Raw genomic sequence first — 27530 nt, forward strand, 5'->3', positions numbered from 1 at the left:
GCCCACGGTCCCCAGGGCCAGTGCTGGGGTCCGACCCAGCCTGCCCGTCTCCCAGGGCTGACCAGCTGCTCGGTGGACACTGGAGATGAAACGCAGCCCCAGCCCTCGGGGAGGCTGGTGGTTGCGAGGATTTTGACTTATGGACACAGAGCGCCAGCTCTCCCCTCCTGAAAACCATGCAGGCCCCCCTCTAGCGCGGAGATTCAGGATGCTCTTGGGTCCTCCCTGTGCTCTAAGGAGCCTGGCAGGCTCAGCTGATGGAGGGCCCGGCATGAGCTCCCAGCTCACAGAAGGGTGAGGATGCCCAGCCACAGCTGAGGTTGTCCTGGGCTGGAGGGGCGGCTGCGAGTCTGTCCCCTCCAGCTCTGGACTGTGGCGTCTTTACAGAAGCACTTCCTGAAAGATGATCCTTGGAAATTCAAACTTTATGGGATGGGATGTTGGGGAGGACGGGATGAGATGGACTTGGAGGACAATGGTTACTTTAAACGTGACGGTGAGTTGTTTTTCCTCCAGATGCTAAAGGATTCTGGTTATTGAGTCAATAGACAAACTGGCTGGAGAGACATTCTTTTTTTTTTTTAATAGTTTTTATTTTTTTAAAAATTTTTTTTTTTTTACAGCCTCACCCGAGGATATGGAAGTTCCCAGGCTGAGGATCAAACCCTTGCCACAGCGGAGACAATGCTGGGTCCTTAACCCACTGAGCCACAGTGGGAACTCCTATATAAATATTCTCTAAAAAATGTTCTTATTATAGTTGACTTACAATGTTCAATCAATTTCTCCTGTATTTTTTTAATTAAAAAAAAAACTTTAAAAGTCTGCACCCTTAGCATATGGAAGTTCCTGGGCTAGGGCTTAAATCAGAGCTGCAGCTGAGGCCTGCACTACAGCCACAGCAACACCAGATCCAAGCTGAGTCTGTGACCTACACCACAGTATACAGCAAGGTTGGATCCTTAACCCACTGAGTGCGGCCAGGGATCAAACCCGCATCCTTATGGACACTATGTTGGTTCTTAACCTGCTGAGCCACAATGGGAACTCCCTAATATGTAGATATATATGTATATATTTTTTGTTTGTTTGTTTTGCTGTTTGGGGCCACAGCCACAGCATATGGAGATTTCCAGGCTAGAGGTCGAATCAGAGCTACAGCTGCCAGCCTACGCCACAGCCACCGCTATGCAGAATCCGAGCCATGTCTGTGACCTATACCGCAGCTCATGGCAACGCTGGATCCTTAACCCACTGAGCAAGGCCAGGGACCAAACCTGCATCCTCATGGGTACGAGTCGGATTCATTTCCTCTGCGCCACAATGGGAACTCCTCCCTCATTTTTTAAAAAAATGTTTATGCGTTCTTGAGAACAGTCTGAGAGACACGGTGGGGTCGAGAGTGCTGGCCCAGCCTCTGACGCCGAGGAGGCGCTGCCCCCGGCCCTTCCCTGTCCCGCAGCCCCCACATGTGTGCTTCCCCCCCAGGCGTCAGTAAGATCGTGACCGTGGACGTGAAGGGCGGCAGCCCCCTGTGGCTGAAGGTGAAGGACCTGGCGGAGGGGGTGACCTACAGATTCCGCATCCGAGCCAAGACCTTCACCTACGGGCCCGAGATCGAAGCCAACGTCACCACGGGCCCCGGAGAAGGTAGGGGACATGGGGCGGGCACGGGGGCTGCTGTCTCCACACACGGTGTTCGGCCCCCCAAGTCAGAAGGGGGTGCCCAGAGCCGTGCTGGAGCCTGGAGGTGCAGAGGTGAGCAAGACGGGTTTCACGCGGAGCTCGTGAGCCCGTGGGGACAGCAAGGCAGCGTGTGGGCTGGGCGGGGGCAAGGGTGCAGCTAAAGGAGGCGATTCTGAGCGGTCCTGTTGCAGCTCAGCGTTAAGAACCCAGCATAGTGTCCGTGGGGATGCAGGTTTGGTCCCTGGTGTCACTCAGTGGGTTAATGATCCGACGTTGCCATGAGCTTCAGCGTAGATCGCAGATGTGGCTCGGCTCCCACGCTGCCATGAGCTGCAGTGTAGGCTGCAGATGCAGCTCGATGCAGCCCCTAGCCTGGGAGCTTCCGTATGCTGCAGGCATGGCCCTAAAACAAGAGAAAAAAAAAAGGAGGCGATTCTGGAAGACCTCACGAGGTGGGGCAGTCAGACACGTGGGAACAGGAGCTGGCAGTCTGTTCTAAAGGTGGCCGTGGTCGGGGGTGAGCAGGGATGGCCGGGCGTCCGGGTGCGAGGGAAGGAAGGCCAGCAGGAGTGTTTCTCAAGGTGCCACTCAGGCCAGAACCCCTGGGGGTCTTGTGACGAGCGCAGATTCCTGGGCCCCAGGAGCTCAGCGTCCTGGAGCGTCTGTCCTCAGAAGGTGCATCTCAAGAACTGAGGGGCTCTTGGGTCCCCACCGTGAGAACCAGTGCTCTTGGGGGGCTTCAGGCCAGGGGGACCTGCCGGCTGCCTTCTTCCTAGACAAGGTGACAGGAAAGCAGGGTTGGGGGCAGAGGGAAAAAGGAGCCCGGCAGTTGCAGACCAGGCCGGATGCCCTGGGCCTGAGCGGAGATCCTGGGACCAGGGAAGAGAGACTGGCTCCTTTAGGTTTGTGACGCCTTTTGGGGTCCTGGTCGTCAGGCCGAGGGGACCTCTTCGGGCCGCCCGTGGTGATTGAGGTTTCGCTCCCCAAAGTCCCTGTCACCCAGGCAGGATGTCCCTCCTGAACCAGAGCCACCTCCCCGCCACGCCACTCTCCTCCCTGCCCCAAGCACCCAGCCAGCCCAGCCTTCCCTGAATCCACCTCGACGCCCCTCCCCGTCGCCCTCCTCCCTGCGCGCAGCAGGAGGCCAGGTCGGCCTGGGCTGGAAGGAGCAAGGCCACCTCCCCTGCCGGCGGGTTTGCCCTGAGCGGTTCAGGCGGACCCCACCCCCCTTCACTTTCTCTTCCTGGGCACGTTCTGCTCCCCGCCTCCTGCTCTGCAGAAAAGCCCTCTGGCTCTCAGCTCCTTTGGAAGGAAGCCTGCAGGCCGCAGGAGGAAGTTGGCCAGGAGCTGCCCTCCCACCCCCACCCCGGCCCTCCACCTGCCCCCAGCCCCTCCCCGGGCGCTTCTCACCTGAGCTTCCCTGAGAAACAAAAGCAGGAAGCAAGCTGGCAGGGACAAGGACAGAGCAGTGGCGCGGGGACAGGAGAGAAGCCATCTAAAGGACAGACTGTTCTAACCTGAGACTCGGAGTGACCCGGGCTGGGCGGGAGTGGAGAGGGGAGGAAGTTGGGGGGTGGGGGGGCTCTGAGAAAGCCAAGAGCCGGGCCCAAGAGAGGAGGAGTCAGCTGGGGGCGGGGGGGACACGGCCTAGCGTCCTTTTCCCTCCAGGCCAGGACACACTGGAAGCTCCAAGTCCAGGAGATGGTAGCCTCCTTCTCTCAGCTCTGAGTGCAGTCTTGTGCAGAATGAGAACAACTCGGGGGTCCTGAGAGCCCCCCACACATACACACCTCCCTCAGACCGAGTCCCACACCCCCCATCCCTCAGCCACCATTGCCCTGTGTTGTGGGCAGGATTGCTTGTTAGGGAAGGGATGGAGGAAGGAAGGAAGACAGGCCATGAGGCCCCCCCGAGGTCAAGGTCGCTGCCAGACCTGGGCTGGGCTGTGGCTGCCACGCTTCAGTAGTGAGTCCCCAGCCTGCCAGCTCTCCTGGGCCTGGGGGATCTTTGATCTAAAGCTGGGCTCCCAGCTCCTTCCTCCGCAGGCATCCACGGGCCACTGGCACAGCTCGGCCAGCCAGTCCCCCACTCCCTCCCTCACTGGCTCATCCCACGTCCCACAGGCACATAGGAAGCACCCACCCCAGGCCTTGGGGGTGCAGGGCTCCAGGTGTCTTGGGGAGCAGGCATGGTGGGGAACGGCACACGGGGCCCTGGCCTGCGCTGCACGGCACCCCAGAGAGAAGGGATACAGGACTCTGCAGACAGAACTGGCTCACCCCCTCACTCCAGCAGCAGACTCCTCTCTCCTGTCCTGGCCCTGGGGGCCGGCACGTGGGTGGCCCATGTAACAGGCTGCAGCCCTGGTGCACCTGCCGCCCGCCCCATCCCCTGGAGAGCCCTCAGCAGAGTCCGGCTCTTCCTCCCTCCTCTAATTAGCGGAGGCCCTGGGTCCCCTGCAGCCCCAGCCCCCTCTCTGGCTCAGCCTTAAAGCAGGTGCAGCGGGGACCATTCTGGCCCCATCTCATACACCCCTCCTGCCCTGGGACTTGGAACACGGGGCTTTGGGTGACACTGCGGAGAATAAGTCCCATCTGGCAGGCCTGGCCAAGACCTGTGCCTTGGACCTCGGCACGTGCAGGGTTTCCCGAGACCCTGGCCAGGGTTGGTTTGACCACCCAGCCCCTCCTGCTGGAGGGCGGGCCGCCTGTCGCAGTTCCCTGAGCCTCCCTTCCCCCACCATGTACCACTTGCAGGTGCCCCGGACCACCTGGCGTGCCCATCATCGCGCGGTACAGCTCGGCCATCGCCATCCACTGGGCCAGCGGAGACCCTGGCAAAGGGCCCATCACCCGCTACGTCATAGAGGCCAGGCCTTCAGGTATGTCCCGCCCGGGGCCAGCCAGCTCTCGTCATCGTGTGAGAAGGCACCTGTGCTCCCCGAGCGGAAGCTCCAGGTGGCCCTGTGTCAAGTGGAAAACGGGAGGAGATCCAGGAGGCTGGGTGTGGACCGACTCGGGTGGGGGGTCGTTCAAGAAGCCGGAGGAGGAGTTCCCGCCATGGCCCAGTGGAAACAAATCTGACTAGTATCCATGAGGATGTGGGTTCCATCCCTGGCCTCGCTCAGTGGGTTAAGAATCCGGCCTTGCTGTGAGCGGTGGTGTAGGTCACAGACGTGGCTTGGATCCCGCGTTGCTGTGGCTGTGGTGTAGGCCGGCAGCCACGGCTCTGATTCGACCCCTGGCCTGGGAACTTCCATATGCTGCAGATGCAGCTGTGAAAAAAAAGCAGCAGCAGCCAGAGGAAGGAAGATTTGGGTTCCCACTGGATGAACACCCATGTCCTCCATGCAACCCCACTGGCCAGTGCCCCACACGGAGGCCGGCTTCCCCCAGAGACCCAGCCTCCTCTTTAAGGCCCGTCATCTGCCACCATGGCTGTCGCTGCACTTCCTGGAATATCCCAGTCTCTCCTGTCAAGCCTGAAATCGAATCACAAGACCTTCCAAAGCCATTGGGAGACTAGCAAGCGGCTGCTAAGTCGCTGCAGGGGGCTGAGCTCCGAGGTCCTGTTACACCGTTGTCGCTGTGACACCTGCTTCTGCCTCTCCGGCTCCCCTTACCCCCAGGAGCTCCTGGCCACTGCCAGCTCCCTCCGTTGCTAGGTTTCAGAGTTAATCGGAGGTGCCAGAGTCAGCGCAGGCTGGAGGCTTGCTCTTGGTATTCCATGGATCCGTGATTGGGTAATTGAGGTTGAGAAAGAAAAAAAAATTCTGTGTTGCTTCAGCACAGACAGCAAATACTAATCATAATGGGAAGTCGGCATCTCAAGCTAATTTTCTAGTCGGGCGAGGGGGGGCAGGTCACATCCCAGTGACATTGTTAATACCCCAGAGTAGCTGAACACTAATCATCTCAATAGCAAATAGTTAATTCCAGCTACTCCAGGAATCCCCTGCCCCCGCCCCTCGCCATTCCTTAATCTTGGGCTAATAATTGCAGTCGCAAATAGCTTTTACCTCGATGCAGCTCAGGGCCGGGATGTATACGCGGCCTTGGCTTCCTCCCCACTCCAGATGGTCCCTTCCCGGGCCCTCCAGGGCAGGCTGCTGCCTTGGCCAGGAGACCTCAGCGAGCTTCTCCCCACCAGGGCCGGGTGCCTGTTTTTTCCATCCAAGTTGGCTTACCAGGGTGCCAGGCTGTGGAATGTTGGCCCCGGATGTTAGCCCTGTTGATTTGCCAGAGTTCCCTGGGAGGCCCGGCATGGCACCTGGTGTTCGGAGTTCGGGGGCTGCGATTTAGTCCACACCCCTGGGGTCAAGGACTGAGCTTAAGAGAGAGGATGGAGCCAGGACCCCCTGAGGGTGGGGGACTTGGAACGGTGCCTGAGAGCGGGGGCCGAGGGTGGACAGTGTGGAGGAGGGGGTGGGGGGACACAGAGAGCCGGCCGTGATGGGGGGGCCGCCTCCCCACCTCCGAGCCCCCGGCTGCACATTCCCCTCATCGTCAGGGAGAAACCGCCTTTATCCTCAGCTCCCCCACATCGCTTGTGCTTCGTGCTGGACAGGACCAGCTAAACATGAGAAGCCAGGCGCTGCAGACCGGCGAGGGGTCTACCTATTCCAGCCTGTGAAACCCACCCTGCACACCAGCTGACGCTGGGGGCTGAAGGCCAGAGCCACAGCACAATGCTCCAGCAGCTTCTGGCCTGGCCCTCTCCACCCAGCTCTACCCTTTGTTTCTCTTTGGTGGGGAAAGAGGTGGGTCAGAGTGCAGGCTGCCGTTCCCAGCCTCTGGGAAGCAGCAGGCTCCTGGGCGAGCCCATCAGGAAGCTTGCATTGGGCACCAGGAGGAAATTCAGGGCTGGCACAAGACAGACATCCCCGGGCTGAAGTACTGGCCAGCACTGCGACCGTGACCTTGGGAAGATGAGCTCGGCTCTCTCCAAGCCTCGTTTCCTCATCTGTCACACGAGGACAGTGGTTCCTCCTTCTCACCGTTGCTGCCGGTACAGCCCTTGGAACCAGGATGCTTGACAAGCAGCGATGTCATTCTTTCATCATCATTGTTGTCCCTGTCACTGTGCTTGTCATCGAGGGTGACAGAATTCGAAGTCACAGGAGGAAAATGGGTTGCACCCCAATCCTTATATTTCGAGGCATGCAGTACTAAAATCGGGGCACAGAATGCTCTGGAAAGGCCAGGGAAGAAAGCTTTACATTCATTTATTCAACACTTTTTTTTTTTTCTATTTTTGGCCATGTCCACAGCATGTGGAAGTTCCCAGGCCAGGGATGGAACCCACACCACAGCAGCAACCCAAGCCACTGCAGCGAAAATGCTGGATCCTTAACCCGCTGAGCCACCAGGGAGCTCCTCAACAAATATTCTAAGGATGCCTGTGCTGGGCTACAAAGACAAATGAGCATGATCCCTGCCCTTGAGGAATTTCACAGCCTTGCAGGAGGAAAAAAGAGATGTTTAGCAAAAAGATGTATGTGAAGCAGATACCCAAAATTGCATAATTAAGACAGAAGATGAGGCCAAGGCTCAGGACCCCAGATCCTTCCCTGAGGGCAGCAGGATACAGACGCGCTGCCACAGCCGCCTTTCAAAAGTCAGGAACTCGGAGTTCTCATTGTGGTGCAGCAGAAACAAATCCGACCAGGAACCATGAGGTTGCGGGTTCGATCCCTGGCCTCGTTCAATGGGTTAAGGACCCAGTGTTGCTGTGGTGTAGGTCGCAGATGCGGCTCAGATCTGGTGTTGCTGTAACTGTGGTGTAGGCTGGCAGCTGTAGCTCCAATTTGACTCCTAGCCTGGGAACCCATATGCTGCGGGTGCGGCCCTAAAAGACAAAAAAATAAAAAGGTCAGGAACCCAAACAAGATGTCAGGAGGGTAGCCTCCACGAGTCCAATATTCAGAAAGGATGAAGGGTTTGTGGCACCTCCAGGAGAGTTCCTAACTTGGGTGGATCTGTTTAAAAAAAAAAAAAAAAAAAAAAAGGAAAGGAGGCAAAATCCATCCACCCCAGGGAAGAATCAGCCCGGACCTGAGAGTAGCCTGTGGGCCTGAGAGGCAGCTCTTCTCCCAAGTTCAGAAGCAGACAAAGGACAGGGAAGCCGGAGGAGCAGGAGGCCCTGCCGTGGGAGCTGGTCCAGGACAGCGGTTGCCTAGACAACCCACACGCAACTCGAGGCTGGAGACTGGGAGCTCCGCCCACCACCATCCTTCTGAGACCTCTGGTCCCTGGTCCATGTGCAGACGGGACCTGAGCAGGGCCCGGGGTGGCTTGACACTTCGGTGGCTGAATCAGCCCTGCCCTCGCCCAGCCAGGAAGACCCACCCTCTTTCCCAGGCCAAGCCAGGTCCTCGGCCCCACACAGCATCAGGCCACACCCACCCCTGCCGCCCACCAGCCTCCCTGTCCTCGTGGAGGCATGGGGATGCCAGCACGGAGGATGCCGCTGGGCCCTGGAGGATGCTGGCCTCCTCTCCTGCGTGAGCATCACACTCACTCCTTTTGAAGGAGGTGGACACGAATCGTACCCAAGAGTACAGGGTCCGGAGAGCCACAGGCAGAGGGGACAGGCCTGAAGCGAAAGTCAGGAGCTCAGAGGATGGGGGCGGTTGGGGAAAACAGGAGGGGAGGACAGATGGGGACCCCTCTGGCCCTCACTGTTCCCTCGTTCTCCCCAAATCTCCCAAACATGGAAGGGGCTCGGGGTGGACCCCCTCACATCCCGGCAACTTGACCAAACCTTCACAGGCAACCCCAGGTCCCCCTACTGTTTTTCAAAGATCCTATTCTTTTTGCCTGATGCCACTGCTGGGTCTGTTTTGAACAGACAAAAGGATCAGAAAAATAGGGGCCTGCTTGGGTAAATGAGGGTACACCCCTCTGCGGAAATATTAGGCAGCCACTTGAAGGCATGTTGACGGCACTTTTTAGCCACCTGGGGAGCATCCAGAGTCTTTCTGCACAGGTGCTAAAATGGTGAGGCGCCTTCTCTGGGTGGTGACGTTGGGTTGCGTGTTAGAGGATTATATTGTATGTTTTACAGACATTTTAATTAAAAAGAATAAAGGGTCATACCCACGGCATATGGAAGTTCCCAGGCAAGGGGTCAAATGGGAGCTATAGCTGCCAGCCTACACCATAGTCACAGCAACACCAGATCTGAGCCGAATCTGTGACTTACACCACGGCTCACGGCAATGCCAGATCCTTAACCCACTGAGCGAGGCCAGGGATCGAACCCACGTCCTCCTGGATACTAGTCAAGTTCGTTACCACTGAGCCACAACAGGAACTCCTCGTCCTTTTTTTAAAGTGTCTCCTGAGGACCCACTAGGTGTCCAGCCCAGGAGATTCCGGGTCGATGGCGCCCATCAGACAGGCCCCGCCCTTAGGGAGCCCCCATTAGGATCAAGGTGGAGGCCCCCCTCACGGTGTCTCCCTCTCTGTGCTCCTGCAGACGAGGGGCTCTGGGACATCCTCATCAAAGACATCCCCAAGGAGGTGACATCCTACACGTTCAGCATGGACATTCTCAAGCCAGGCGTGAGCTATGACTTCCGGGTCATCGCCGTCAACGACTACGGCTTCGGCACCCCCAGCAGCCCGTCCCAGTCTGTGCCCGGTACTGGCCTGCGGGGTGAGGGGTGGGAAGGGGGCGGTGGAAGAGCCTGGCGGCAGAGTCTGGGGCAGGGGTGAAGGAGGAGAGGCGACAAAGCCCCAGAGGCGCTGGAGTGGCGACCAAAGCATTGTCCCCTGGAGTCAGCAGAGAGCCTTGGGCCAGAGCCTGAGTCAGCCTTCAGCTCCAGAAGGAGCTGGGGGCCATGGGTCTTTCGAGTTCCCTTTCATGGACTCCAGAAGCCCTGGGCAGGGGGCCCAGTGGGCTGGTGGACACATCAGCGGGCCCAAGAGGAGAGCTTCCGAGAGCTCATCGCCCAGGAGACGTGAGGGCGCCAAGCCACACACTGAGTGTCTCCATGGAGGCTGCCCCCCCAAACAGCCGCAGCCAGTGAAGCACAGGCCTGAGCGAGCAGCTCCCCCGGGGGGCAGGGCTCCATTCCCCCCCCCACCCCGCTTCTCCTTGCCTCCCTCTTCCTGTTGTCTCCAAGCTCACAGAGGACATAGTACCGAAACTCGTGACCCCACTAACCACTAATCACTTTTCATTTCAAGGCAGAAGTATAACTTGAAATTTCTACTCCCTCGGCAAGTTTCGGAAACCCGGCCATCCTCCCACGTACCTTAACCCTTGTCCAGACTGATAGACCCAGATGGTGGGAAGTGAATGGTTCAGGGCTGATGTGAGAGCCAGCCCCGTCAGGCAGCAGCATGGATCCATCCTGGCCAGGAGCAGGGAGCACAGTACTGGGGGCTTGGAAAGAAAGGGCATCTCCCTGGTGGAGGCTTTCTAAAGACCCCCTCGTGTCCCCCCTCCCTCTGCCTCCTGCTACCAGAAAAAGATTCAGTCACAACCAAACCTTGGGAGAAACTCTCCCAGGCCCACCCCAAGCCAGACAAGCATCTTTCCCACACTCATTTGGGTCTGTCAAGGTAGCCCCTGGGCCATGGGTGGCCAGGGAAAAATAAGAAAGGGAAAAATAGCAAACACACAGCCACTCCTCCTTCCCGTATCTGTGGCAGACATTGCTAATCAATCCCAGCATGCTTTCCTAGTGAGTCAAGAGATGACCTTAGAACTCTTCTCCAAGCAGCCCTTTACTGATTGGTTGGTCAAAGCTGGCACCTGATGAAGCCATCCCTGCAAACCTTAGATTCTGCCTCGTTCAGAGGGCACAGACACCCCCCACCACCCAACCCATAAAGTGTGAGAACAGGTGGTAGGGTCCCAGCCGGAAAGGGAGGTTTGGAGACAGGACGGGGCTGAGCATCCTGGACCTGACACCCCACACCCCGCTGTGTTCCAGCCCAGAAAGCCAACCCCTTCTACGAGGAGTGGTGGTTCTTGGTGGTCATTGCCCTCGTTGGCCTTATCTTCATCCTGCTTCTGGTCTTCGTGCTCATCATCCGAGGCCAGAGCAAGAAGTACGCCAAGAAGACAGACTCGGGTGAGCTGGCACCCAGCCCTGCTGGCTAGACTGGGCTTTCACGTGCCTGCCTCCCTTTGGCAAAGGTGGGGTGGGGGATCTCTCTCTCGGAAATGCACCTGCTCTGATGGTGGCAGGGGGCAGCCTGGGGCTCCTACACGCAACCTCCATCTCCTATTTTGGTTTCAACCCTGGCGAGAGAAGGAGCAGCCCAGCCTGGGTGGGGGAGGGGAGTCACTGGTCTAAAGGGATGGAGTGAGTGATGGATGGCAATCTCTCCCCACCGCCCCCTACCAGGGAACAGTGCCAAGTCTGGGGCCCTGGGCCACGGGGAGATGATGAGCTTGGACGAAAGCAGTTTTCCCGCCCTGGAACTCAACAACCGCCGGCTCTCGGTCAAGAACTCCTTCTGCCGGAAGAACGGCCTGTACACCAGGTAGTGGGCTCTGCGTGGGATGGGGAGGTTTGGGGGCCAGCAGTGCCCGGGGTGGGGCTCCCGGGAGGGCCACAGAGCTGGCAGGGCCCAGCTGGCATTCACCCATAATGGTCAATAGGAAGACACAGCTGGGCTCAGGCAGCTCCACCAGGGGCGAGGAGGTGGGCGTGGAGGGTTTCTGCCACAACCGCAGAGGAATGTGACTCCCTGGCACAGTTTTGCAAACCACCTGCTGCTGTTTGGGGCCAGCTGCTCCTAGTGCAGGCCTGAAGCTCTGATCATTAGTTTCCCCAAGTTGAGCAGGACCCCAGCGAAGGTAGGCTGAGCAGACACTGTTGAGTGAGAGGTGCCAGCACCCCCCCCCCGCCCCCAATTGTTTATGCCTTCCCTGTTCTCCTCCCAATTGAGTTCTAGAAAGAGAAGGCGCTCAGTGTAGACGCCCTCTCTCCGGTACCTACCCCTCCCACTGTAGTTCTAGACAGATTTCTCCCGCCCACCACCCAAGTCCACACTCTGAATCATCGTCAGGAGGCAGCATCTGAGGGCAGCCCCCCAGGAAGGGCCAGGCTGGCGGCGCCTCCAGCTCCTGTTTCCTCCTGATCGCTCTCCAGCCACAGGCCCCTCCGAGCCCCCTCGCTGTGCCCATTTCCAAGGGCAGCTGCTGGTTCCCACCTGACCCTCCTGGTACTTTCTGGGTTTTATTTTTCTTTTTTGGCCGCCCTGCAGCATATGGAAGTTCTGGGGCCAGGGATCAGATCCTACGCCGCCACTATGGCACCTCGGGATCCTTTAACCCACCGTGCCAGGCCTGGGATTGAACCTGTGTCCTGGCTCTGCAGAGACACCGCCGATCCCCTGTTGTGCCACAGCAAGAGCTCCCAACCTGGCAGTTTTATGCTCCTGAGAGCAGGGGAGAGAGTGGGGGCTGTGGCCCAGGGGCCCCTGTCTCCAGTGCCAGCCTCGTGAACATTCCTGGCTCATCAGAGGTGCCCATAGGAGAGGACTGGCCTTCCCCAGGCTCACAAAGCTTCCTTCTGTCCAGTCCTGGAAGGACGAAGCGATGTGTGTGTTCATCAGGAGGCCAGCGGGAGGGGTGTGCTGGGCAGCTCGGCCGTGCTCTCCCCCACCACCCCCCGCCACAGCCAGCTTTCCAAAGAAAGAGCCATTTGAGGCCGCAGTGGCCGGCCCAGCAGGGCCACCACAGCCCCGCCAGACTGGCTCCAGGGCCCTGCCACGCGGAACAAGAGGGCGTTTCACCCCTGGCCTGGCCTCGCCTGCCTCTCACGCCCACAGTGTACACACACGGTGGCCCCCGGGTGTCCCTTGCACAGCTGTGTTTACACACAAATCTCTTTTGCACAAACCAGCCCCAGGCTCCGGGGACCTGACCCAGCCACGGTGACTCGCAGCCCCCCACTCACCCTGCATGGTGACAAGGCAGGCTGTGCCCGGCCCTCCGCCTTCTCCCTCCTCTCAGTGTCATGTGTTTGCCTGTCGCATGGAGCTGCTGCTAATACCACTGTTTTATTCTTAAGCAGCTTAAAGATGTGACTTTGCGGGTTAGAAGGAAATCAAGGCAGATATAGCGTTAAGAGGTTGGAGGTGGCAGGGGGTTTGGGGGGACACATTCCCAGGCCAGCAGACGGACCTTAGAGGGGCATGTCGTCCAGCCCGAGCGGAACGGCTGGGGTCCAGGGCCTCAGTGCCAGAAACACTCCCCAAAGCAGGCTGGGCGCATCACGGGGTGTTAGGTCCCCATGCGCCCCACCCTGAGAAGACACAAATACAACAGCCTTCCCTGCCGCGGGCCCCCCGCCTCTCTGCTCCCCACAGCAGGCCAAGCACCCGAGGCGCCCTGTCCTGTCCTGGGAGTTTGTTCAGGCCTCCGACTCCCTGCACCCCTTCCTCCAGGGCTGCTTTTTCAAAGGTGGGGTGTGACTTAGCCTATTTCTGGTCTCCGAGCAGATGTGGAGGGCGGGGCAGGGCAGAGCCGGGGAGACCATGGGTCCCCTTTATCCCCTAACCCTTGTGTCTACTCTCAGAAGCTCACTCTGTGAGTTTAAGAGTCACAGGGGGAGTCTGTCTGCAGGGCGGGTAGCCAGACCTCACCTGCGACTCTGATCCAGGAGGTCTCAGCAGGGCCCAAAAATGCTTTGAGACGCTCACCACCAAGGGATCCAGCCTGGGGTCTTAGAACCGCAACTGGAAAAGCAACGTGTTGCCTCCCCCAGCCCCCGTTTTCCCAGAGCTGGTTTGGGGGGCTCGTCCTGTGCTCCCCATCCCCAGGCGGAGCCTCCAGCCCGAGGCCCAGACCTGTCCGAAGAGCAGGCACGGGAGGGGGTGGATCTAGGTGCCTCCGGGCTTTCTGCCTCCCTGGGTTGGAGGAGGCTGCTGGGAGGGATGCGTGCCTCAGCCTCTCCCCTCCTCTCCAGGTCCCCGCCTCGGCCCAGCCCGGGCAGCCTCCACTACTCGGATGAGGACGTCGCCAAGTACAACGACCTGATCCCCGCCGAGAGCAGCAGCCTGACCGAGAAGCCCTCGGAGATCTCGGACTCTCAGGTGAGGGACGGGGGCGGGGCCCCGGAGATGGGGGGGGGGGGCGCCGCCCATCCAGACTAGGAACTGGCCCCGTCCCTTCCTCCACGGGCCGAGAGAGCAAGGGGCCCCAGGAATCCCCCGGAGGTCGTACAGTGGCCGGCCCCCCCACCCCAAGCTCTGCTCAGGCTTGGCTCCCTGGGCGAGTGGGGTCCCCCGAGCCGTGGCCTCCGCACTAGCAGCAGCCTCCCCACAGGCTCAGCCGCAGGGGAGCGTGAAGGCAAAGGGAGCAAGCTCAACGTAGCAGCTGAGCTTAGCGAGTCAGTGTCAGAATGAACGCCAGAAACGGAGGGCTGGGTACCCTGGACCCCCAAGGATGGGGAACAATGTAGCCCACTGAGGCTTTAAGCTTTGGAGGTTCAGCTCTGAGTTGGATCCCGGCTCTGCAGCCCAGGAGCCACAGGCGTTAGGGGTGTACGAAGTGACATCTTCGAGCCTCAGTTTCTCTCCCTGTAGAATGGGCCCATGGCTCTGGGAGGAGAGGTCGCTGAGATTTAGGCTCAGAGAAGCTTAGCACGGGGCCTCCTGCAGGGGAGCCACTTCATAAAGGTCAGCTCTTAATATGAAGAAAGGGACGATGCCTTTGGGTGACACAGCCCTTTAGAGAGGCTACCGTTAGGTGGGCCACGCAGAGACACTCTGTCCCAGGCTCTGGGGAGAGGGGATTGAGTGTGTTCCGGTGACGTGATGTTACAGCCCCTCCCCCCGCCCCCTCGGCCTTGGCCGAGCCTGGTGGTTGCCAAGGAAGGAGGGCAAAAGGGCGCTGTGTCCCACGCCCTGGACCTTTCTGCTGGGTCCTGGGAGAGGATGAGAAGGAAGAAGTGCCAGCAGGGAGTGGGGCGATTGGCCGGGTAGGAGATGCCAGCAAGCCCGGGATCCGGTCACAGCCCACGGACCGAGGTCCTCGGGCTGCTGTTTTATTCAGCTCCCGGGTTACCGACGGGCTTGGCAGAGCCGGGGTGGCTGCAGCTGGCACCCCAGCTCAGAGCTGACAGGGACAAGACACCCCAACTTCGCCTTGTTTACATGAGGACTCGTGATTGAGGTCGTAGCATCTTGTTATGAGCGTTGAACTCTGCGGCCACATGTGTATGGGGGCCGTGCTCCCCGAAACATGATTTTTCTCTCTTTTTCCCCAAAGATGGTGATGAACCTTTGGCTTGTAGGCACCCCAGGTAAAATTGAAAAAGATAAAGAGATGCTCTGTGCCCATGGGCTGCTTGAGCCCCACTCCCATCTGCGGAGAGGGCAGCATGATGGTCCCTGGACGCTCTGCTCTGCTTCCCTTGACCTTCTGCTCAGGGCATTATTAATCTCCCCTCATCAGCTGAGCGCCAGCCTTCCAGGGAGGAAGCCCTCTGCGTGCAGGAGGTTGTGCCCAGTGTTTCCAGAGCTTTCTGTGGCCATACCTCCATGATCTGGCCATGGGATGCAGAGCTGGTCTCTGAGGCCATGCCAGGGCCCTCGGCCTTGAAGAGGTTGCTGGGAGAAGAAAATCCCCCTCCCAAGAGCATCCCGCTCCCAAAGTTACCCCAGCCGTGGCCCGAGCGCCTGGAATCCTCCGTTTGGCTGTTGGTCCCATTTGTTCAGAACAAGCCCATCACTTGAACACTGTTTCCATAGCAACCAGTCATCCCTCCAGGGAGCGGGTACCCTAGAGAGAGGAGGCTTCCTGGCTCCAGAATGCCTAAAGAGAGGACCATAGCCCAGACGTGCAGAGTCTGGGCTGGTTCAGGGTTTGATTGGGGGCTGGGTTGGGTTGAGCTGGGTTAATGTCCCATGAAGCTAAGTCCCATGAAGGCAGGGACTTGGGACAGTTCGGTTCACTGCCGTATCCCCAGGGGCCTGCACAGCACAGGGATGTGGGCACTCCGTGCCTATGTGTTGAAAGCATGAAGGGGTCATTGGCGAAGCGAGTCGGGCTAAACAGACTCAAGACTCAGACTCTAGAGAGTCAAAGATTCATGGTTGTTATGTTGTTCCTTTTTAACCAGCCTCAGATCTCAGATGTTCCAAGAGACCCTTCAAAGTAACACTGATGGCAGTGGGCCCCCCCCACCCCAGGGCTGCATTCAGCATCACAAGTGCCTCACACCAACCCTCCCAGGCGGCCCTTAGTGTCGTCTTTATTCTCCTGATGGGGAAACAGACTCCGAGCACTTAAGCATTTTGGCTCAGGTCCAACAAGCAGAGCGCACAAACCCAGGATCCCAACTCCCAGATGGGTCCCTTGTCCCTACCCCTGTCTCAAAGCCAGTGATGTCGCCCCCACAGCAGACCTTTCTGGAAAGGCTTTCAAAACCGGCTGATGAAATAGCCTTGACAATAAATAACTGGATTTTCTAGAAAATAAATAATTAGGAGTTCCTGTGGTGGCACAGTGGTAACGAACCTGACTAGTATCCATGAGGATGCGGGTTTGATCCCTGGCCTCGCTCAGTGGGTTGAGGATCCAGCGTTGCCGTGAGCTGTGTGGTGTAGGTCACAGATGCAGTTTGAATCCCATGTTGCTGTGGCTGTGGTATAGGCTGGCAGCTCCAGCTCCAATTCAACCCCTAGCCTGGAAACCTCCATATGCTACGGGTGTGGCACTAAAAAACCAAAAAAAAAAAAAAAAAAAGACAGCTTTGGGACCTCGGATCACTGGAGCACTGGAGTGATTGTCTACACCCATCAGAGGCTGCTCTGAAGGGGAGGACCCCCCCCCCACCGAAAATCAGCAGCACTTTATGGTTGGCGTGGCTCTGGGCTTGAATCCCAGCCCACCTCCTCCTGACCCTGGGATGGGGAAGGGGGCCCTCCAGCCCTCACCCACACAACGCAGCAGGATAATCTATTCCAGGGCCGTTGCCATAGTGCGTCCAGTGCCAGAGTCATCATCCCAGGGGCCCTAGAAAAGGCAGGCAGGACCATCTGGGTCTGTTCGCTCACTTGTTCTGGCAAACCAGGCAGTTGGTTTTAGGGTCATGGCAGGTTATCTGAGATCCAGGAGGCTACTGTCAGAGCCATGGCATCTTCAGAGATGGAAGGGCCCAGGAGGACATGAGAGGTTCAGCCATGGGTCACCCGTGTCCCCCCAGCCCCAGGGCACTGGTGCCCTGTACATTCGTTTCTTTTTGTTTATGTTTTGTTTGGCTGTGGCATGCAGCAGCTTGATGTGGGATACTCAGTCCCCAGACGGGGGACTGAACCCGGGCCATAGCAGTGAAAGCACCGAGTCCTGATCACTAGACAACCAGTGAACTCCCAGCTGTGCGGTGTTAAAAAGTCGAATCGCTTTCACTCCCCGTTGGTAAAGAGCCACCTCCCTGAGCCCCTAAGTGGCACCAAGAGGACCCTGCTTCATGATTCTGCAGCGACAAGCAGGGTCAGTTGTCCCTGGTTCAGGGGCTGTTCTTCTGTGCCCCCTGGGCCAGATTGGAGTTTGCGCCTAAACAGCGTCTGTCTGGGGAGGTGAGGGGCCACTCCGGTGGGCACAGGGGTGAATGGACTCTGATTTCTCAACATTCACTCAGAGGACGGGAAGATGATGGAGACACGGCCCTGCCCCCCAGGGGCTCCCTGTGGGCCTGGGGGAAGCACTGGAGGCAGAGCAGCTGGCCTCCCTCAGATGCCCTGTTACAAACATTAACTCCCGTGAGAGGCAGCTGGACTGCACGCCAGTGTCTGGAAGGTACAGCGGGTCCCCAGGAGTGCTTTCAATTCGGGGTTCCAGGTGGATGCCCTGTTAGTCCCGCCCATGTGGGTTTCTGCCACACACCCTTCAGTCAGCAGCCACACACCCTTCAGTCCATCTCCTCTGGAGAAGGACCAGCTGGAGAAGGACCAGCTGTCTCTGTGATGTCCCCGCCCTGCCCCCTTGACAGTGATGTTTGCGTATCCCGCCTGGTTGATATTCCAAGTCAGACCACCCAAAACTCACCCTCTGAAGCTGGAGGAGATCTGCCCAGCCATTGCCCTATGATTTGGTAATAAACACAACGTTTCTTATAAACAAGCACACATGACGCGAGGTGGGAAAGGCCATGATGGGACTGGGGGGGGCGGGGGGGCTCTCCCCCAGAAGGCGCAGGGTGGGGTGGGCCTGGGGACCACGTGTCTCCGACGTGTCTTGTCTCAAGGGGATACAGGAGAACGGGGTTCCAGACAGGGAGACACATAAAGGCTGAGTTTTGATGGAACTTCTGAAAACAAAGGATGGCCATGTTCCAACTCCATTTTCAAGGACGAAAAGTAAGAGCCAAGCTAGAAAAACCACAGGGTTAGCTCGCCAGTAAACCTCAGTGGAAAAGAAATTCCATGCCAGGGGCAAGCCTCTTCTGATCAACATGCAGTTCTTGGTGATAATCCCGGGCAGCCCCTTTAAGCGCATTATAATAGAAGTAAGCCTGTGAGAAAGCGTAAGGAAATTTACAGGACGCGTTAGGTTTTACATGCTGTTTATTAAACACCCGATCAGAATAGTGAACATTTTTGGAGCCAGGAATGGCTCTAAGGGTTGTTGGAGAATGGCACCAGTTAACCCCCAGAGCATTCTGAGAGGCTTGGTGACATCTGTGGCCACACGCAGTTTGGGCCCTGCGTGGCAGCTGGGAGGGGTAAGCCTGGGTTTTGCGCTCCGTGGAGCCCATGCATTTATTCCTTCCTCTGTGCATTTATTCACTTTGTTCTGCACCCGCCAAACATTCCCGGGCCCTGTTTTCATGCTACAGCGCTGAGCCAGACTGACTCCTGTGAATGTTCCGTTATGGTGCGTTACGTTCCACAGGTCCATAAACAATCACATGTTTTCATTTCTTGCTAAAACCCTGTGGCACCACAGGAACTACCTTCAGGAGGAGAGTGGCTTCCTGTTTCCTGTGGTGCAGGGCCAGATAAAGCCCTGCGAGGGGTCCTGGAGGAAGGTCGCATTCTCTGGGAGGCACAGAGGGCTTCCTGGAGGAGGTGGCATGGGATTGGTTGGTGCACAGGAGGGAGTGGGGCGAGATTCTGTCGGCTGAGTGGTGGTGGACGGTTGTATCTATCCTGTGTCCGTGTTCTGCCTTCGGTCCATCCGGGGGGCTATGGGTGGCATAGATTCAGTGAGGCCCGTGTCCTGCTTCTCCGTGATGTGACCCACAGAGGCCCTGGGAGCCCCGGATTGTACCAAACTAAAGACACTGTGGGGGTGGAGGGGGGGCACTGAGGACATCCGGGAAGAAGGAGGTGCAGTTGTATGTCAGGCTGCATGTAAGCTGCGGGCCAACCCTGTGGGTCATTCAGGCTCATCTGACATGTAACGCAGTAGGGGGACCCCATTTAACAGGTCGGGTAACGGAGGCTCTGAGAAGTCCTCTTGGTCATAGAGCTCAAAAGTGCAGGTGGTGAACATTCACCTCCAGTCCCATTGGCTCTGCTGCAGCCTGACCTCGCCCAGCTGCTGGCACAGAGGAGATGCTGACAGTCAAGCCTTGGCTGACGCTGACCCTGACCTCGCTCTCTGTCCCACCCCCACTCCCGACCTCCGTCACCGACAGCTAAGGCCAGGCACGCAGTGGCTGTCACTCGACCTGTCGGGGCACAGGTAGCCTCTGTGACAGTGTGTCTGAACTGACCTTTTTTCCAAAGATGTTCCTGGGAGATTTCCAGCTGTTTTAGTTCAGGACGCCCGGAACCCCCAAGAAAATTGTGTCTCAAGGGGGCGTCTGCTGAGGGAGCTCCTCGGGAGGCTATAGCCCATGCAGGAGGGGCCTCAGGTTCAAGGGTAAGGATGTCCACAGACTCCCAGCCAGGCTTCAGGCTGGACCTGGGCAGAGAGCCCCTGGGACGACCGGTGGGGGAGGGACCTGTCACGGGGCAGCACACTCCTGCCAGACTTCCTGAGATTCAACAAGATAAGGGCACCCTGCCTGGCCCCAGGCTCTCAACACCCAGGTCCTCAAGCCCAGGGCGGCACCAGCCCCATCACCAGCTGAGCCTGATTCAACCCTCCCAGCTTCTAGAAAGGATCAGAAAAGCAAAAGGTTTTCCTTTGCTTCCTTGCTTTTGTCTGGCCCCTTCTCCAGGGTCCTCCCTCCCTCCTAATGGCCCCCACCCCGCTCCCATCTCCAGGCCTGGCGTCTGTGCCCCGCCCCCGACACCCCCCCCCAACTCTGGTAATTGCTGATTGAGTGGCTTTGAGGAGCTGTTCAGAGGCCCGGGAGCTGAAGCCGTCGCCTGATTGCCTGGCAGCCTGGAGGGACTACCCGTGAAAGGCCCGCTTTGTGCCGGGCCAGTTACTGGGAAGCTGCATTCAATTACCGAGGGCTGTGTGAGAGCTGAAAGCCGGATGGGGGCCCCAGTTCCCCCTCGCTTTCTTTCTTTTCTTCTCACCCCACCCCCTGCCAGAAAAGAAACAGATGTTCTCGGAGGTGGAGGCCCCGGAGCTGAGAGTGGTGTGTGCACGGTCCCCTCCTCCGGCTTGGAGAGCTGGGGGAGGGGGCCGACCAGACGCCCACCCCCGCCCCTCCCGAAACCAGGGCCTCCTTTGGCTCCCAGCTCCGCCTCCTCTGGCTGTCTCGCTTCCACCAGAATTGCCACCCCCACAGGGTGTCAGGCACACAGTAGGTGGTCAGCAGATGGCAGGAGGTGATTTGGATAAATGGGCTTTGGTCCGGGCCAGAGAGGCCTGTTCCCCAGCCTACCAGTCACCCTTCACTCTGGGGGTGGGAGGTTTGGAGGGGAGGTCAGGGGCTGTCTGAGCCCTGAGTCAGCTCCCCCATCCCCGACCCTCCTAGGGGGGCTTCGAGGCCCCTCCTCACCCAAACCCACCTTCACCTTCATCCTAATCATACCTTTTATTCTACACATCAACTCATGCCATCCTGTGAACTGCAGGGAGTGACCCATTTTACAGACAGAGACACTGAGGCTGAGAGAGGCTGAGTGCTGGGTCCAAACGTACCTGGCTGGTAAGGGACAGAGTCTGAACCTCACCACCGTGCCCACTGTCCCCTCTCACACTGGAGACTCATTCACTCCCAGGCCTAGGGCTGACTCAAGTTCTAGAATCTCCAGCAGTGATTCCAGCCAGCTGGTGGGTGTGCCCTCCCAGAGACCAAACCTGCAGGCCCCACCCCCAGCCCCCTCGTTCACAGACCTTCACTGCTCTTGGACCAGAGGGACCCCGACCCCGAGCCTCCTGCATCCACACAGCCTGCTGGGACGTTTCCTGCCTCTGGGCCTGCCTCACCGCAGCCCAGGGCATCAGGTGCCCTCCCCTTGACCCCTCCTCCCCACTCTTGGCATATGGAACCTTCCAGTCCGTGGGGGCGGGGACGGGGGCTTTGTTGCCTCCTGGGCTGGCAGCTGGGCCGCAGGCAAAGAAAGGGCTGGTATTGTGTGCTCTGCGTCACTGGAGAACCGCGAGGGCTGTCCTTTGTCTTGGGCTGCCTGCTCTGCCCGCCAAGACGATTGGGTCCTGGGGGTGTCTGCTGCGGGTGGGGGTGCTGAGGAGAGGAGACTGGGGGGCGGGGGTGGGGCAGAGAACAGGAATGAGTAGATCAGCCAGGGAGGATTTAACCCCCACGGGAGGGCGGAGGGGCTCTCCTTCCAGACAAGAGCGTGCGAACTCGGAGCCACGGCGGCTCCGGAAAACCAGGCAGATCTGCCTTCGGACCCAGCTCACCGTTTCCTTGGGCAAAACCCTCACTTTCTCATCCACCCTCCCTCTGTGGCCCTAGTGCTACGGCACAGAGGTGTGAAATTTCAATTTGAGAATGCAAGTCAGGGTGTTTCCTGCGGAGACCCTGATCCAAAGCGGGCAGCATTTTAGCTCTGTGCCTTGCGCCTGTTTCTCTCGAAGGTGTAGATGCCACGAAGGACTTTGAGTTCCTGCGAACAACTGCACATTCCCTGTCCCGCAGCTCAGACCCTTTGGGCAGCGTTACCTCTCTTTACCTGTAAAGCACGTGACCACCCCAGACACAGTGTATCGCGCTCAGTGGGCTGCAGGCTTTTTCCAAAGTGTATTCTGCTTAGGCTGCTAGGATCAACGACTACTGCCTTCAAGCACGTTTTCGAGGGGCAGAGAAGAGACAACTTGTGCACGGTCGGCTGAGCTGTATTCATTGGGAGTGTGCTGTTCACGAAAATCAGAGTGCCTCTCTTCCAGAGAGTTCTAGAGGCCTTCCCATCTGTTGTCTTATTAGTTTTCAAAACATTGCTGGGAGCTTGAGGTGGGGGAAGGGCGACACGATGTTTTTAGCTCCGCGCTTCAGAGCCGGATGCTGCTTCACTTTACAGCCCAGATTGACTCTTGTCCTGATTTCCCCCAGAGGCGGGACACGTGCCAAAGACGCCAGAGTATCGGCTGTTTTAAGGATAATTTCATTTGTCTGTCCCCTGCCCCCCCACCCCCACACTTCGGAGTAGTCATTGTGTGAAAATTCAGAACTCTGGTTGATATTTTTCGTGTGCTTATTTTATAACCGAGTGATGCTTTTATTTGAGATCACACACAGGTGAGCACCAGCAGTTTGTTCAGCACCAGGAGCCTTTGAAGCTCTTATAAGCTGGTCCTGGCTTTGTCCCCAGCCACACAGGGGCTGGACCAGGATTGGAAGCCAGTAGGTCACGCATGAACCTCTATTTTAAAACATGGGTTTGTTGGCGTTCCCGTTGTGGTGCAGCGGAAATGAATCCGACTAGGAACCATGAAGTTGTGGGTTCGATCCCTGGCCTTATTCAGTAGGTTAAGGATCTGGTGTTGCCGTGAGCTGCAGTGTAGGTCGCAGACGTGGCTTGGATCTGGCATTGCTGTGGCTGTGGTGTAGGCTGGCAGCTGTAGCTCCGATTAGACCCTTAGCCTGGGAACCTCCATGTGCTGCAAGTTCGGTCCTAAAAAGCAAAAAAATTAAAAAAACATAAGTTTGTTGTTATTTGAGTATGAGGAGGCCAAGAGATCAGGACACGCCTGCTGTCGAAAAAAGTTTGTGGAGTTCCCGCTGTGATTCAGGGGGATCAGTGGCCTCTCCCAACACCAGGATCATGGGTTCGATCCCCAGCCTGGCATGTGGGTTAAAGGTTCCAGCACTGCCACAGCTGTGGCATAGGTGGCAACTGTGGGTCAGATCTGAACCCCGGCTCAGGAACTCCATATGCCATGGGTGTGGCAAAAAAGAAAAGAAGTACAGAAAGTAAAAAGGCATGATGAATTCATTCTCAGAAACATTATGCGAAATGAAAGGAGCCAGACGTGAAAGTCACATATTGTATGATTCCATGTCTGGGCACTGTCCAGAATGGGTAAATCTATGGAGACAGACAGTCGGGTGGTGGCTGCTTGGGGTGAGGGTGTAGGGAGGCGGTTGGGGAGGAAGGAATGGGAAGTGATTGCTTCGGGAGTACAGGGTTTTTCTTCGGGGTGATGATGAAAAGGTTTTGGAATGAAAAGAAGTGATGGAGTACCCTGGTAGCTTAGTGGTTAAAGGATCTGGCGTTGTCCCTGCTTTCGCTCGGGTTCGACCCCTGGTACGGGAACTTCTGCCTGCCACAGGCACAGCCCAAAAATAAAAAAAGAAGTGATGGTTGCCCAACACTGTGAATGTACTGAATGCCACTGAATCGTGCACTGGACCCTGGTGAACCTTTCATGAATTTCACTTCAATTATTTTATTTTATTTTATTTTATTTTGCTTTTTAGGGCCGCACCTGCCGCATATGGAATTCCCAGGCTAGGGGTTAAATCAGAGCTACAGCCTTCAGCCTATGCCTCAGCCACTGCAACGCCAGATATGAGCCGCATCTGTGACCTGCACCACAGCTCACAGCTACACCAGATCTTAACCCACTGAGTGAAGCCAGGGATCGAACCTGAATCCTCATGGATACTGGTCAGATTCTTAACCTGCTGAGCCACAATGGGAACTCTACTTCAATTATTTTATTTTTTGGTCTTTTAGGGCCACACCCGTGGCATATGGAGGTTCCCAGACTAGGGTCTAATCAGACCATAGCCACTGGCCTACACCACAGCCACAGCAACGCCCGATCCTTAACCCACTGAGCGAGTCCAGGGATCGAACCTGTGTCCTCATGGATACTAGTCAGATTCCTTTCCGCTGAGCCATGATGAGAACACCTCCTTCAATTATTTTAAAAAGCTTAGAACTCGGGTCTTCTGATTCACACCAAGAGCCCGCAGGCTCTGTGCCAGCACTGGGGTACACACTTCATATCCATTCTGTGCCCTGAAGGCATCTAAGAGAGTGCTGTACTCCCTTGGCAATGGGGGAGCTCAGGTGCCCACCATCCAGGGCTCCAAAGACCCTGGGCAGAATCTGTGCCTCTGTGTGCCTTCCAGCCCTGACCGTGCTGGCCTGTCCCCCAGGGCCACTGACACCCTGATTCTCTGTCCTCCCAGGGAAGCGACAGCGAGTATGAGGTCGACTCAAGCCACCAGAAGGCCCACTCTTTCGTCAACCACTACATCAGCGACCCCACGTATTACAACTCCTGGCGACGCCAGCAGAAGGGGATCTCGCGGGCCCAGGCCTACAGCTACACGGAGAGCGACCCGGGCGACCCGGACCACACCCCCCTCTCCAACAGCAGCAGCGCCCAGCAGGGCAGCCTCTTCCGGCCCAAGGCCAGTCGGACCCCAACGCCCCAAAACCCCCCGAACCCCCCGAGTCAGCAGAGCACCCTCTACCGTCCCCCTAGCAGCCTGGCCCCCGGCTCCCGGGCTCCTATCGCAGGATTTTCATCATTTGTTTGATGTCGTCATAGTGGGAAGAGGAAAAAGGAAAAAGCAGCACCCAACTCCCCTCCCGCCCCTCCCCGCACCGCCTGCCAGAAAACAAAAACACCAAGAAACCAAGTCAACTTTTCACCTCCTGAGTTTATTTTTCCAGAGATTCCAGGGCCAGCAAAGCCGGTGTTGAGAAGGAGGAAGAAGAAAACCAAAACGATGTACGAGGGGCCAGGGACGGCTCGGCTTCGAGATGGCGGGGTTCGCTGCCTCTTGGGGGTCTGAGCAGAGTAGGGGAGGCGGCTGTGGAGAATGCAGGAATGCAGTGGGTCCCTGCAGAAGGAGGGCAGGAGGGAGGCAGAGACTGGAGGGCTATGAGACCTGTGTGGCTGGGGGGTGAAGAAGCTTCTGGATGTCCAGCTGGCCTCCCCCTTCCTACCTGTGCTGGAGCCCTGGGCCCGCTGCTGGCTGGTGCTGCGCCAGGATTGGCATCCGTGGGGGCAAAGCTCCCCTCCCTCCCACCCTACCCTGGGCAGCGCTGCCAGCCCTGTCCTTACCCCCCACCACCCCCTCCCTTGCTCAGCATCCCCACCAAGCATTTGGTTTATTTAGGAAAATGAAACCAGCTCAAGCAGGAGAATTTGCCTAGCTAGCTCCTTACTCCTAGCATGCTTTTCTGTTGGAAATCGGAGGAAAAGAGCCCCTCGGGGTGAGGGAGGGGGTTCCCCCCCCCCGCACTGACCCAGCTGTCCCTTTACTTGAATTCTCTTTCCTGAGCACAGACTGGGAGAGAGAAACTTGGGGACAGGGGTAGGGGCACTGGCCCGGCATCACTGGGATAACTGCGTGGAAGGCAGGAAGGCTGGACCCGGAAGGAGGAAGCTTGGACTTTCCTCTTTCTTCCAATTCAGGGACCACCTGTCTCTCTCCTTAAAGGGGGAGGGAAAAGAGAGCTACTGAGACGAGGAAGGGCAGCTTGCGTGGGGCTGGGGAGCTAGGTGGGAGCAAGGCGTCCCCATGGCAGCCACATCCCTGTCCCTGGAGAGACACCATCTCTCACACACACACACACACACACACACACACCCCTTTCACTTGCATGGAGAAGGGTCCAGAGAGCCTCTCCAAGAGAAATCCCTTTGGGGCCTCCTAGCCCACAGCACATTCACTCTCTTTGCCCCTCATTCTTGACCCCCAGCTGTGTCTAAAACCCCCGCCCACTAAGTCCAGGGGCACAGGAGCCCAGAGGGGTGCGCCACGTCTCCCAACACCCGATTTACAAAGCCCATCCCAACCCTCAGTAAACTCTTCCAGACTCGGCTCAGGCTGCCAGGCCTTGGAGCGAGGAGGGGCCCCATCCAAACCGGACATAAGCTCCCGAGATGCACAGCCAGGCCCGCCCGGGGACAGGTCAGATGGGACCCAGGGACAAGAATAGCCGATGGGAGGCAGAGCTTTTACACACATGCAATCTGCTCCGAGGAATGTTCTTTAAAAAGCCACTTCTGGTGGCCTGGATCTTCCCATCTGCTCAGCCCTTCCGGGCGCAGAGGTTTAAGGAGGAGCCTTTCCAGCTAATTCCCTGGACTGTCCCAGGCCCCTGGGTGCCCTCAGGCAGCCCTGCAAAAAACGGCCCACCCCCACCAGTGCCTCTGGGAGAGGAGGTGGCCTGGCTGGGGCACGTTCAGTTCACCTTGGGGTCCCTTAGTGGGGCAGGGCTCGCTGGGGGTGCCAGGCACAGGCATTGCTGCCCCGCCCTGGGGGCCATGCCCCAGGGGGTGTGGGGAAGGATGGAGGGTTTGGGAAACAAGCCAAGGAAAGAAAGGGCCTATATCCCTCCGCACGGGCCCCAGATCAGGTGCATGGGATAGAAGCAGGGCCAGGGGCCTGAGGAAAGGGTTCACCCACGCCCTGGGCTCCTCCACAGGCACTAAGACCCCCCAGGATACATGATGATAGCTCTGAAGTCAAGATGACCCAGCTCCTGGGTCCAAACAGCAGCTTCTCCACTAAGGGGGTCCCTAAAGGGGATCACAGCCTTTTCCCCAAGGGAGGACCCAGGCCTGAGGTTCCTTGTAGGCATCTGGCATCTGCAGCCGCCCAGTGTGACGGCACTGCGGCTGCTTTCTCTCTCCTCGTCCTTCTCTCTCTCTTTTACACAACCTCATCCTTTTCTCTATCTGCTGTGTGTTTAACCACTTAAAGCCGGTCCTGTTTGACATTAAGAACTTCTTTTTGCTTCGCCCAGGGAAGGATGGGGGTGGAGGAAGCAGGGACGGATAGAAACGCTGTGTACACACGTGTATATAATATATTTCACACGAGGCCACATTCCCTTTGCCTTTCGTGAATCACCTTGTGCATTAAAACCTTCGCCCCCCCCTCCCCAAGGGCTCGTTCACACCCAGGCTGACACACGTGCACACGTGGGGCGGGGCCCGGACACACCGGGGCTTGCGCACCTGCGTGCTGATGGACGCAGGATGCAAGTCGTTCGTGTGTCAGCACGCACGGAGGGCTCACGTGCCTCCCGTGTGAGGCACAGGCAGCCTGAGTCACTCCCACGTGGGGCAAGGCCTTAGAGGCAAACAGAACCCTTAGAGGCGGGGGAAGGCAGGGCCCCGGCTGAGGGAGTGGGGCGTCCCACCCTTGGTCCAACCCCCCCTCCACCGGAGATGGTGCTTCCACCCCCCCCAGCCACATCTGGAAGCCCAGGTCTCCAGCGGTGGAGCACTCCATTGCTAAGAGGACAGCTCTTTGCCCTTGTTTACATATCTGCCGGGGCAGTGGAGCCCCCCTAATCTGGCCGCGTGGCACCCCAACCCCCCAGGTCCCGGGAGCCTCCCTGAGCTTTGGTTTCTTGGGCCAGTGATGCAGCAGCCCCGTCTGTCCCTGTGACGCCACCCGAAGCAGGTTCACATCGGGACACTCACTGCCTGACTCCTTCGGCTTCGCCTCGCTGTGCCCTGGGCAAACCTCCATTGCACCTGGCGACTTGCACCTGGAGCACCAGGGCCGCCTTTGCCCTCCCAGGCCCCGC

The 27530-nt window shown here is 58.0% G+C and overlaps 1 protein-coding gene across 1 annotated transcript in view; it reads left to right on the forward strand.

Moving 5' to 3' along the window:
* Positions 1-26120, forward strand: part of SDK2 (sidekick cell adhesion molecule 2) — a 285180-nt gene extending 259060 nt beyond the window's left edge. Inside the window, 7 exon segments of the mRNA XM_021066690.1 lie at positions 1489-1653; positions 4445-4567; positions 9166-9330; positions 10631-10771; positions 11048-11186; positions 13619-13745; positions 24164-26120. Coding sequence (XP_020922349.1) covers positions 1489-1653; positions 4445-4567; positions 9166-9330; positions 10631-10771; positions 11048-11186; positions 13619-13745; positions 24164-24517 — 1214 coding nt within the window. The 3' untranslated portion in view covers positions 24518-26120.

Source organism: Sus scrofa, chromosome 12 (genome assembly GCF_000003025.6).
Source record: "Sus scrofa isolate TJ Tabasco breed Duroc chromosome 12, Sscrofa11.1, whole genome shotgun sequence".
Lineage (NCBI taxonomy): Eukaryota > Metazoa > Chordata > Mammalia > Artiodactyla > Suidae > Sus > Sus scrofa.